At 46.4% G+C, this 12,588-nt stretch overlaps 2 protein-coding genes and 1 long non-coding RNA gene across 3 annotated transcripts; 1 reads left to right on the top strand and 2 right to left on the bottom strand.

The window, feature by feature from the left end:
* Positions 1-3,500: 3,500 nt before the first annotated feature.
* On the bottom strand, positions 3,501-4,005 carry LOC133319576 (uncharacterized). The gene is made up of 2 exons (XR_009753134.1): positions 3,841-4,005; positions 3,501-3,731 (listed from the first exon to the last, which is right to left on the bottom strand). It is a non-coding gene; the product is annotated as an uncharacterized LOC133319576 (long non-coding RNA).
* A 310-nt stretch (positions 4,006-4,315) lies between these two features.
* On the top strand, positions 4,316-7,472 carry LOC116775075 (chondroitin sulfate synthase 2). Its single transcript, XM_032667881.2, has 8 exons — positions 4,316-4,592; positions 4,936-5,582; positions 5,653-5,804; positions 5,873-5,978; positions 6,052-6,399; positions 6,473-6,772; positions 6,859-7,033; positions 7,104-7,472. The coding sequence occupies exons 1-8, from the start codon at positions 4,316-4,318 to the stop codon at positions 7,364-7,366; spliced, it is 2,268 nt and encodes a 755-aa protein (XP_032523772.2). The 3' UTR covers positions 7,367-7,472.
* Positions 7,473-10,254: 2,782 nt separating this feature from the next.
* On the bottom strand, positions 10,255-12,511 carry LOC116775445 (influenza virus NS1A-binding protein homolog A-like; the record flags this gene model as incomplete). The annotated part of the gene is made up of 2 exons (XM_061524540.1): positions 10,255-11,755; positions 11,833-12,511. Coding segments are annotated over 2 exons (712 nt in total), but the record flags the coding sequence as incomplete, so codon positions are not given.
* Positions 12,512-12,588: the final 77 nt, after the last annotated feature.

The following is a 12,588-nucleotide window of genomic DNA, read 5'->3' as shown; positions in this document are numbered from 1 at the left end:
GCCTGATGCCTTACACTTTACTTTGACCTTTTTCACAAGTTGTAGATCTCAGTGGCGTGCAATTGGAGAGGCCTATGTTCAGCAGTGGACCAATATATGCTGATGATGATGATGATACAAGTTGTCTAGGTCACCTACTAATCTCACCCATAGGGGAGTCTTGCCTGGTTGCAGGTGTGTACTATGGAAGTCTAGAACAAAGATCAGTCGCATTTTAATGTCAGAGTAAATAAAATTGGGAAGTTCCTACCTATATAGCTCCTCGTAAATAGATTCTCTATTGTTTATTATTACATCCTTGATGCATAGAATGGCTTCTTATTTTTATTTTTCCTTAACTACTGTTACTGTACTGTACTATTATTTTCGTTATATGTTTCTGCCGCTTAGATGGTAGCCAATACAAAATGTCTTTCTGTCCTCGTCTGGTGATAGCTGCCTCCGTACCCGAGTCCTTTTACTTTCTATTTATCGACATCACCTCACTGCTAGGCACATTTACTTAGTGACTCTCATTCTAAAACCCACATACTTCTGTCTATAGCATGTTTATATTTACTTTAATTAATTTTATAATTTTTCTTTTTCTTTTTTAAGTTTCTGAATATTTGTTATTCCTTCTTAATAAAGCCAGTATATAAAGTATGTTTCTTTATTTATTTGCACGTATGTATTATAGTAACACACCATACTAACATAATATTATTTATTTTATTTAAATTGTATGTTCTTTGAATAATAACATCTCATTATGCATCTTTATTAAAGCGTAGTTTCCTCGAGTGGCATTCCCCGCTAACAGGAATGTAACCTGATATCTGTCACTTCAATATTTATTGCATTTTTTTTTAACTTATCATGGATCAGATATTCTCCCATTATTGCCTCCCTTCATTCCGCGGCTTAGTATTTCATTAATCATAGGATAATATTCATCTATACATATAATAAAATCGTTCACGAGATCAATTCTGTACATTGAAAATAAATGTGAATAAATCCCTAGAAGAAACAGATGCCAAAAATATGATTTTTGAAATTTTTGTCTGTCTGTCTGTTGTACATTTATAACTTAAAAGCTACTGGACGGATTTCAATAAACTTTTATAAGCGGGTTGCTGACCATCTGATACAACATTTAGAGTACCTCTTACCGCGGGAAAATGCCTCATTCCCCCATGGGAATATTTTTAAACTACTTTGACCCATACTTATGTAAAGTTACTTGCATTGAACACTTAATGGGTTTAATAATGACATGTTGTATTTAATTAATGTACTAATTTCCGAGGGAAAATTTAATTCAATCGGCCAAGTGGTTTAAAAGTTTTTAAACTGATGGCAGCGCCACCTACCGGAATCAGTTGTAATCATCCCGAAAACTAATTAAATACATATACAAGATAATTTAAAATCATATACAAGGCGGTTAAAATTTTAAAAAAGTTGCAAATTTAAATTGTATATAACAGGAATTAAAAATCGATAGAGAGGTATACACCTCAGCGAAGTTAACAACTTTCTATTTTGGGACCATGCCGACAGCAGTGTCACCTACCGGGTCGAATAGTAATAGCATTTAGAACTAACTCAAACTCTGCTACTTATATAGATAAAATTTCAACCAAATCAGCCGTGCGTTCACGTACAGAGCGTGAACTTGTATGAAGAAATTTTGTATTAAGGTACTTTTTCTACGCGAACAAAGTCGCGGGCACAGCTAGTATTATATATATCTCAATGAACGTTCAACAGATTTTCCTTGTTTAAATAAGACCGAACAGAAGCCGTAAGAAGTCATGTGTCAGTCCCCAAAGACAGATCTCTATACATTTTACATTTAATAATTTATTTTTAAACATTTTGATAACAACCCGACAATTTCTTAGAGAAATCTCGTCTGTTTTGATAGATTAAAAGAAATGTCCGAGGGTTTTTTGAAAAATGTCATTCAACAATTTGGTAGGATATATAGAGTAGAATATGCAAATGATGCTACGTTTAATGTATTTTGCCCATTATTAACAATTAATAAACGTAAGTATCAGAATGTATCCACCAGTTATTAAATAAACAACATCACCTTCCTTCGTATTGAAATAAATCTTATCATAACTGGACTATATTTAATGAGTGCTAATTTAATCGTAGTACTGTATAATTGTTAAATAGTATAGAAATATAAGAGGGTAGGAGAGGCTTGAACGGACTATAATCAGTTGTCAGAGGTGATTATGACTCTTGCTGCCGCAGGCTGGAGGCAGCGCATTTGACACCTGACTCTGGGCATCGCCTCGCCGGCGGCGACTTTGATACGACACCAGGGCTGCAAACACTCGCACCAACGACCCGCCTGCATTCACAGGCGGAATCGCAGCCAGCTCAGGGGACCTATGCCCCGGAAAGCTAACCTCGACCCCCCCCACTTAGGGGCCGGAGATGACCTCGGTGTCAGGACTCTTTTCGTTCGTGACGCGCGTTGGTGTGATAGATTCATTCGATCGCAGATTTTTCGGAGTTTAAATCTTTCGTTTGTGTTATATTCAGATTTCATTTCACAATAAGTTTAAATTGAGATATATGAATGTCTGACATTATGTCTGTCTGAATTATGAATGTCTGACATTCACATCTCGTCTGCCCGTGATGACGGTTGCTGAAAAATGACCAAAACGTCAGGATTATGTAGTTTTAAAATAATAAAAATCAGAGTAGTATATCCGAAATATATTAGTTTCATTTAAATGAATAAAACTCGCGAGTCTTAGATCTCATTACATATTATAATAGTTCATTAGTTCATATATCTCTCATATCAAACTCCCAATGTACCAATTCATAGAAATTAAAATATTTAATGAATGTCCTGAAGAGCATTAATATGTGTAAATCTTAATTTGTTATATCCTGTTATCAAATTACAGGAATAAATTCCCACAGATGCAAGTCACAGGAGGTCAGTTTGAAAACCAGTTATGAAGATCATACCGGTGAGATAGATTGATGGCTTCATGGCTCAATATATAACAGTTGGTACTGTGTCATATGTTTTCTTTGATTCTTTGTATAATAAGGGTCATGGTCATGAAATTAATAGCTTTACTTGAATTTTTACCACTGGGGCTCCTGCCTTATTGTATACTCATACATGTGTGAACAGTTAAGGTATAAGATCTCTGTTTAAGATATTGCCAGCTAGAGCATGAGTGTTTGAAAAAAATGCAACGTCACAAATAGAATAAAGACACTAATGTATGATATTAAACAATTATGACCTATATTATGTGAAAAATGTATAAACATTGTTTTTATCTGGGTAGCTTTACATTTAGCTGTCACGGGTAATGAAAAAGCTATTTATTTTTGGGGAAAAAAGTATATAAATCAGTCAAGGTAGATGCCGGTAATGGAATTATTTGTCCAGCATTTGAGAGGTGGAGGAGATTATAGCATCATAAGACAAACGATGCCCTGTGGTACGCCTTTCCAAACAAGCAAAATAGTAGCACAAATTGGTTTATTTAGTCATTAGAATTGTGACAATTGGCTTCATAATTTCCATCTCAACCGCTTAATTGTCTAACTGTCGTCTATCTAATCATTATGGTAGAAAGGGAATACAAAAATTTATTCACATAATCTTCGATTCCCTATTCTTCAGATTTCAGCGTTCTTGTGGTAATTGAATGAGCCTCTTGAAACGATTGGTACCGGCGATTACTTCTTGCATCCTATAAAGTACAAACGGAGTGCTATTGTAAATTACTATATATAACTTTTTGTTCAAATTTATTGTTTACAATGTTGACGATATTAAAACTGTAAGTAATCAAAGTTAACCTCAAGTTACTATTGTTAATACCAAGAATAAAAATTGTAAGATTAAAATTATCGTTAAGTATTTCATTGACAGTTCGAAGTTTGACAATAAAAAAAACCCTGAATATATTTAGTATAAATGTGATTGAAATAATTATTTAATATTTTAAGAGGTTGGATCACATAAAATACTATATACCTATAAGATATAAAACAGAAAATTAAAGACATAGCAGATAGGGCAATATAATCTGAGATCTTCGCCAATTCATAAGGACCAATTGCAAGAAATAAAATTAAATGTCATTAAATGTCAAAGTCTACTTGATTGTCATCAATCATTATTTAAAAGCAACTTCTTGTGGTGCTATTGATAGTTTACTTTTAGCTATTGAGTATTTAGTGACAATTTTGCTTTTCAATACGTTTAATTGACTAACAATCACAAAAAGTTCTTGTGTGTAGACGACCGGCATGATACATTGTTTCTAACAAAATGTTATCACGCTACGTGGTATCGCAAGTGAAACATAACTCCTACTTCCTGGTGGGGTTGGGTATCGGTCTATGGCTCGCACTGGCGACGGTGCCACTTGAAGAGGATGTGGTGTCTTGCGAGGACACCACTGCCGCGGCCCTGGACCCAGGCCTGGACGAATTCCAGCCGCAGCGTGAGGAGCGACCTCCGGGCGCGGTGGGACCCGCGGGTCGCACGGTCACTAGACCACGATACTACAGTACAGAACTGGGCATGCGAGCCGCCCTACTGGCAGGTACTCACAATGTGACAGAGATGTCTGTCAAACCTGAAAATCATATTTTCTCACTTCAAAATTATGTAATTGGACTTGTTTTGTTAGATCCAAGGATCTGTGAAATACATTTTTTATTTTTATTAAATACAATCATTACAAGATTGGGGTTATCATTGTTTGATAATCTTTAATGGTACTGTCTTTGGTTTGTAAAACATAAAAGTTAAACACAAAATTAAAAGATATGAAGCTGTGCTTTACAAGGACATTTTGATGCTTGTGGAGCTAGACACAGTTACTTGTCCTCACTTGTTCAGGAGTTATTTAAAAACTACCCGCCTGTCTGTGTCTGATTTGTCAGGTGTCCTGAGTTCCGAGGCAGCCCTAGAGTCTCGCGCCGCCGCCTTCAACCAGACGGCCGCAGATCTTCAGCCCGCCCTGCGCTTTTTCATCACGGCGAGCGCTCTGCAAGGTGCCCCGGGCCGAGCCAACGTGGTGGGCTTCACAGACACACGCGAGATGCTGAAGCCGTTCCACGCCCTCAAGTACCTCGCCGATAACTTCCTCGAGGAGTACGACTTCTTCTTCCTCGTGTCGGACTCCACTTTCGTGAACGCGCGTCGTCTGAACCGGCTCGTGGCCAGCCTCAGCGTGAGCCAGGACCTGTACATGGGAGCCGTCTCCGGCGACGACACTCACTACTGCACGCTGGAGGCCGGCATCCTCATGTCCAACTCTGTGCTGCGAGCCGTGCACGAGGAGCTGGACTGGTGCGTCAGGAACTCCTACTCCCCGCACCACCACGAGAACCTGGGCCGCTGCGTGCTGCACGCGGCCGGCCTCCGGTGCGTCGCCGGCCTCCAGGCCGTCTCTTACGACACGGCCCACCTCCGCCCCGCTCACCCGGACGGCCCCGCCAGTTTGCACCCCGCCTTGGCGGACGCAGTAACCGTCCACCCGGCGCTGACCCCCGAGGACTTCTACCGCCTGCATGCCTACGTGTCCAGGGTCCGTGCATCGTCAGGGTCCGATAAGAATACGGTCGAAGCCGTCAATAATGAAGATCCGATCTCCGCAGGTGAACCTGGAGCGTGTTCGGGAGGACGAGGCGCGAACTCGAGCGGAGGCGGCGCTCAGCTCCCGTCACCATCCCCGGGGGTACAGGAACGTGTCGTGGCCAACCGCCCTACGAGCGGACGCAGGTCTAGCGCCGCCACCCCCACCCACCAGGTCCGAGTCCCGCCCGCATACAACATCTCCCATCAGGCCGCGTCACTAACAGGAGCTCCTCTTCTCAGGTTCGACCTCCTCCGCTGGACGCGGTTTAATCTCACACACGCCCTCCAGCTGGACGACCACCGCGCCGTGTCAAAGCTGAGCGCATCCTACAAGCAAGCCGTGGCCGTGAGTGACTCCCGGGCGACGTGAGACCGCTCCTCCTGCAGGAATCTTCAAACGAAATGTGCTCTGTCTCCAGCTGATCGTAGAGGAGGCACGGGCGTGGGTGGAGCGGAGATGGGGCGGCGAGGAAGGCGGGGCGCTTTCGGTGAGCCTCGAGGAAGGAGCGTGGTGCTGGGAGCCGCCCCGGGCGCTCCGGTACCGCCTCTTGCTGAGAGTGACCGCGGAGGGAGGCGGGCGTCTGCTGCAAGTGGAGGCGGCGCGAGCGCTGGGAGCGGCCCGCCTCGCACCCGCAGCCTACGTCACGGAGAGCGCCCGCGTCCACCTCGTGCTGCCAGCCCCCGACCAGCGCTCACACCTCACCGCTTTCCTGGAGCGGTACGAGACGGTCTGCCTCCAGAGAGACGACAACACGGCTCTGTATGTGGTGAGTTGGGGGGAGAGCGCGAAACGGGGGCCGGGCGGAGGACATGACGTAAACAATACGTGACGCGTCACAGGTCGTGATACCGGCCAGTGACGGAGGACATCTGACAGCAGAAGAGCGAGCTCATCTGGAGGAGGTCAAGGAGATGGTGAGGGCGGTGGGAGAGAAACACCGCGCGGGACAACACATGGACGTTATCGTGTCCAGCATCGGGCGCGGCGCGGGGACGGGGGGTGGTGTCTCCGGGAGCGGGAGGAGAGCGCGGGAGGACGTACGGCTCGCCCTGAGGGCGGCACTCGTTCGGGCCGCGAAGGATGCGTTGCTGTTGGTGGCCGACCATAGCATGGAGTTCACCGAAGACTTCCTCAACAGGGTGAGTGCTCCCCGGTGTCGTCCTCGCCTCGCTCCAGACCGCTGCGAGTCGCTGAGCTGAACTGATCCTGCGCCGTCCTTCCTCAGGTCCGCATGAACACGATCGCGGGCTCGCAGTGGTTCAGTCCGCTGGCCTTCGCTCGCTTCGCGCAGTACGCTCACCCTCGCTTCGTGGAGGCGGACGGGTCGCGGCCGACTCTCCACACGGGCCGCTTCTCTCACACCGAGCTGCTCTCCGTGTACAAGGGCGACTACTCGGACGGTGAGCCTGTGCCCTTCGGCCGCTCTGTCTTCATCTGTTCCGTTCTCTCTGACCATCCGTCCGTCCTCAGCTCTCCGCAGCTGGCTGGAGGCGGGAGGCTCCGAGGAGGCGTCACCGTCCGCGGTCCTCGCCGCTAGCCCCCTACGCGTGCTGCGCGCCCCTGAGCCGGCCCTGCTACTCCCGCCCCGGCCCCGCCCCTGCACACCCTCCTCCCCCTCCGAGGAGAGGGCGTGTCTGGTCCGTGAGCGCGAGCGTGGTTTCTCTGACCTGTTGCTGGGCGCTCGTCAGTCGCTCGCCAAGTTGCTGCTGCAGACTCAGGCGGAGCTCGAGTGACGTCACAGTCATGACGTCTCTCTCTCTCTCTCTCACACACACAGAGCTTCAGTAACCGGTGCAGGCAGAGAAGTGAATCGATTTGAGATTAAATTTTGTTTCTAAAGAGAGACCTTTCAGTGAGTTCCTCGTGTTCCCTCATTTTCCCTCCTCCTGCAGCCGGCGGAGGTCGTGCGGCGAGATCTAGGACGGAGTCGGTAGGAGACTCCACTCGGGTCTCGACATGACCCGACAACATCAAAAAGATTATAATACACATATGTATAAAGGGGGCGTCCATAAATTACTTGAGGTGTTTTTTTAAATTTTCTGCCACTCTAAGCCATTGGCACTTGCACACAGTAACTCATTAGCTCGTCTTGTGACAATCCGTGAGGGTCGCACTTTGCGGAACATACGCGCTTGCTTAGCCGGTGCAATGCGGGCTGATCGCCTGAGCTCTGCAGCTCTTGTGCTAGATTAAATCTTAAACATGTACAATCTGGATTAAATAAACCAAAATAGTATAATTTCTTTTTTGTTTCAATCAGAAAAAAAATTGCGTGATATTTGCCGAGACCCCCTCTCCCCAACGTAAGATTAGATGAGATTTGATTGACCCCCTCCCCCCCTTAAACACCTCACGTAATTTATGGACGCCCCCAAACCTATATTCCTCTTGAATGAGACCCTCGGCCCGGCTCCCTCGGTCCGGCTCCGCGGTCGCGCCTCGTGAACAATATAAATGATGTTACACACGCAGATAATAATAAGTAATTATTCGTATCAATATTTTTCTAACTCTTATTTATTTCTGGAAAGGTCGCCTCTTCTTTATCTAATTCTTGTGTGTCGTTTGACTCCGGCAACAAGGTGGAACATATCATAATATCAGGACTGAAAACTGACACAGCTCTTGGCCCCGATGCTATGCCGCGTGTAGTGATGGCGTGCTGTGAATGAAATCGTCGAAGCGGTTACAAAACTCACTAACGTGTTAATAAGTGTTCGGAATATGTTGCAATATGAAAAGAAATTAAGATACGAGCCGACTGCGGCGCGGCGCCGACAAGTAACTGGCGCACTATATACTGTGCAGGTAATGGCGGCAAATCGTAAATGACCATCCGAGGCCTCGAGCGCGGCCAAACAAAATATTTGCATGTTGTGTGAAAAAACTATGCATGTGTTAAATCCTGCTTCCTGAACCTTACTCGTTTAAAACGTCACAGAAACCGAGTTTATTGTCAAATAAAATTTTATAAGGGACTTTTAGTTTTTCGGTATACCGTTCAAATGTTTGTTATTATTGAATATTGTCATATCTTTCTAAGCGCGAGTGAATAAGTTTCCATTTTGTCGTTTGATGATTAAATTAAAATTATTACAAAGGGAAGGTGTGCGACTAGTTTAGATTTAACTAAAGAAAGATAATGTTACTCGTTTTAACAAAAAATATATGATAGTTACAATTAGCTACTGGTTGTATACACACATATAAATTGTTTTGTTTTCCTTGTTTGTTGTTTTCAAATAACAATAAGAATATTTGGGTCTCCGCTGGATATCCAATTTAAATAGCTTTCATAAAGCGGTGATGAACAGATCGTTATCGTTTTAAGGTACTTTCGGTGCTCAGAGGTAGTTAATAGATGTATAAAATATATATTGATGTTAGGTCTGATCGGACTGTTTCAACTTTAAGCCACACGGTATGAGCTATCGCCTCCTCGCGTCACCGATACCGTAACGCGAGGGACCTCGTCTCCAGATCCCATGGCAGAGATCCAGCCAACACGAACGCTCAGATAGTCCTATAACCCCGCACCACGCGGACAGCCAATATCCTTTACGCAGCGCGTAAACAGGCGACGCTCAGATTTTTTGAGCTAATTCGCCCAATCCGGTGCTCCGTACAGGACTATAGACTTCACAACACCTAGGTATAGACAGCGGCATGACGATGTGGGCGCCCTCAGGTCTGGGAGTTTACGCCCAAGTGCTGCGGCTGCACCAAACAACCTCTCGGTCCCAGGGCTTGAAGTGGGTGTTGAAGGACCAGAGGGAGTCGAGAACAATGCCTAGGTACCGCAAAGTCGATTAGATTTTTATTTGGACTCCTCCAACCACTAGTGGAGCCCCTACCGGAGGTGCCATTCGAGGAATATGGAAACAGATGGCCTTCGACTTGTGCAAGGCAACCTCCAACCCCAACCTCAGTTTAGTGATGAGCGTGCAGTAACTCGTCCAACGTCTCACTCCAGCTACGAGAACTTTATTACTTGGGTGTAAATTAAAAAAAATGTAATTATGATATAAATAAAACGCTTTGGCGTGAGTGTGTTATTTCTTTTTTGTATATAATGTATAAAAAATTTTTGTCATTTAAAACACGAAGAGGACGTAACTGACTATTGTACATAATATTCTCTAGTAAATAGTTGAATGATTTCTAATGTAAAGAAATCCCATACTGCTTTTTAACGACAAAAATGTTAATAAGTAACCTACGTCACGGCAACCCGGGCGGAGCTGGACTCTCATACGGTTAGTTTTACTTTATACATTACTAAATTTGTTTGGACTTCACAGTTATGATTCGAGATAAATTATTCTAAGTTTAATCAAAATCTGTGTGCTGAGGACGAACGAGTGGAGAACATTTCCAAAACAACGTTAGTAACAGGATTCACTGGAGTAGGACTACACGATCTTCGCTTTGCCATTTGGCAATATTTTCACTCTGCCTCATAGACAAATTATTCTTTTTTTTTTACTTTCAGCCTCACAAGATATGCTATTAAGTGTTTGTTTTCTATGAGACAGAGTCGGAAACATGTGCATTAAATCTTGCCTCGACAACTGAACGACTTCTCGACGTACGCGGGTTAGAAATAAAACACATGACATTTAAAACAAATGTATTTTAATAAACGAAGTAATACGCCACAGAGCAAGCGAGCGACCGTTCCGCGACCCCGCGCCTCTCGGTCAAAGCGAGTGCCGGCGGCAGGTGGAGAGGGTCGCGGCACCCGGACCTCAGCGCCGGGTGTTGTAATATAACGTCGTCTTATAGAGCTGTGACGCGGAACGACCGCGGCGCGACGACTCTGTTACAAATACTCGAAGTACAATTATATATGTATTATAATATGTAACTGACCGGAAGCTCGTTTACAACGAGCGACTTTATGATATTTAGATGAAACGAACGCGACTTGCGACCGAGCCTCCGACAGTGAAACGATCGTTATGTTACTGGCGGGGAGCCTCAAAACAAACTCTATATTTATAAAGCTTGCTGTGTGAACCCAACCACCCGGAGGCGGCGGGGACCTCCAGGGAACACTACAGCTGCGGAGACGCTCCTGTAGTATTAAAAGCTTTCGCCACCGACATGAGGCGACGAGCATTCCTCTCCGTAAGTATATCCAAACTTTTGAAACACCGCTACAAAACTGGGAAATTGGAAACAGGAGACCGAGGTCATCAGAATTCTAAGAACATATGGAGGGTGTCAAACGACCTGCTCTTGACATTATGAACCGTGACATTCGGAAACCCACAAGACTGCGGAGACTCATCATTACACTACACCCGGCGCCGCAGTGATGCAGGATGTGTCAGGGAGAGGCTCCGTCTTATATACTCAGCTGCGCCGACGTCTTCACGTACACCAGATACTTATTTACGGATGAAGCTCATTGGAGAGGTGACATACATTGGCTTCGATTAAGTCTTTCCCTAAGCTCTAGGAACTGTTTCCCAGGGGACTGGTGTAAAGCTTCTATGATGAGTCTAGGAAACCGACTTGGAACGCGACTGTTCGCCGTCACTGAGTCCGCCTTCTGAAGGAACATGACGAAGGTCTGCATTTAGACGATGTTTTTTTTGAAAATAAATCCAAAAATTGTTTTTCAATCATTACTTACAATTTATCGAAACACGAATTACTTTTTTGAATGGCTCCAATAAATATAAATTTTCTTTTGAGACAACCGACACAAAATAGTTTATAAAACTCGGAATGATCGAGAGAGAGAGAGGGAGAGAACTCCCACTCGGCGTGAACACGAAAACCTCCACTAGAGACTTCATGGAGAGGAAAACGTAGGACAGAACACGAGGACGAGCCGCGGCGACGGAATGTTCAGACAATATGATATAAATATATATAAAATGCAGCGGCGCGCCTCACGCTCACTACTTTATAAATCTTTACGACACATACAAAGGCAATAAATCGCGATGCGAAGAATTTTGAGGTAGTGCGATAAACGTTCAGCCTGTTCCTGTCGCTCCTTAAACATAAATATAATACTCAGGAAATATAAGAAGACGCGGAGTGCTGAGGAAGGGCGGGCGGGGCGGTCGGTCTCACTCGTCACTCGACACACCGTTCTCCGCCTTCTGAAAACGAAAGATCCTGTGATGAGAAAGATTCAGGCGGGACGAAAAGACACGTCCGACCTCTCGCTGAGACATACTTGTGGTGTGAGCGGGGCGGGCGCGTCGCGAGAGTCCCTCAGCATGGTCCACTCCCCGTCCGGCTCGTGGAGGACTTCCACACACGCCAGAAAGTGCTTCCCGGAGAACCCACCCGCCGCCACCAGCGCCGACCCCAGAGCCGCCAGGGCGGGAGCCGCGCGAGGACGGCGCAAAGACGGACCTGCCCGCCAGCGAGCCTGACCCGCCTCGCCCTCCAGGAACGCCGTGTCCCTGAGAGAAGCCGAACCCGCGCTGCCGCCCGCGGCTACGGCGCGGCCTCGCCACACGGCCGCCCCCATCGACCGCCGCGCCGTGGGCAGAGCCGGGCCTTCCAGCCAGGAGACCGCGTCGTCGCCCAGCGGGAGACGCTCGGTGGACGCCACGCAGTTCCAGGAGTCGCAGCCTCCGAACACCCACAGCTGGTCCTCCCACACCACGCCGGCGCACTGCGAGCGACCGCAGCGCAGTGGCGGACCCTCGGACCAGGACGACTCGCCTGCCGACAGCCTCAGCACCGACCGCAGGGAGCGACCGCCGGCCCAACCCCCGACCACCCACAGCTGACCCCGGGCCTCGTCTGCCGCCGCCGCCGCGTGAGACCTAGCCACCGGCAGACGGACGCCCGCCCTCCAGCCGCCTCCGGGACCGTCCGACCGCTCCTGGACACGACCGAACGCACTTTACACCGGACACCTCGCCGTGACGATGGAAACCTTCACAGAACCAGAACAGTTTAAAGTGAAAACCGACAGTGT

This window comes from Danaus plexippus, chromosome 25 (assembly GCF_018135715.1).
Source record: "Danaus plexippus chromosome 25, MEX_DaPlex, whole genome shotgun sequence".
In the NCBI taxonomy this organism is placed as follows: Eukaryota; Metazoa; Arthropoda; class Insecta; order Lepidoptera; family Nymphalidae; genus Danaus; species Danaus plexippus.
Note: the sequence above shows the minus strand (reverse complement) of the source record. Positions and strands in the feature narration are given on the sequence as shown.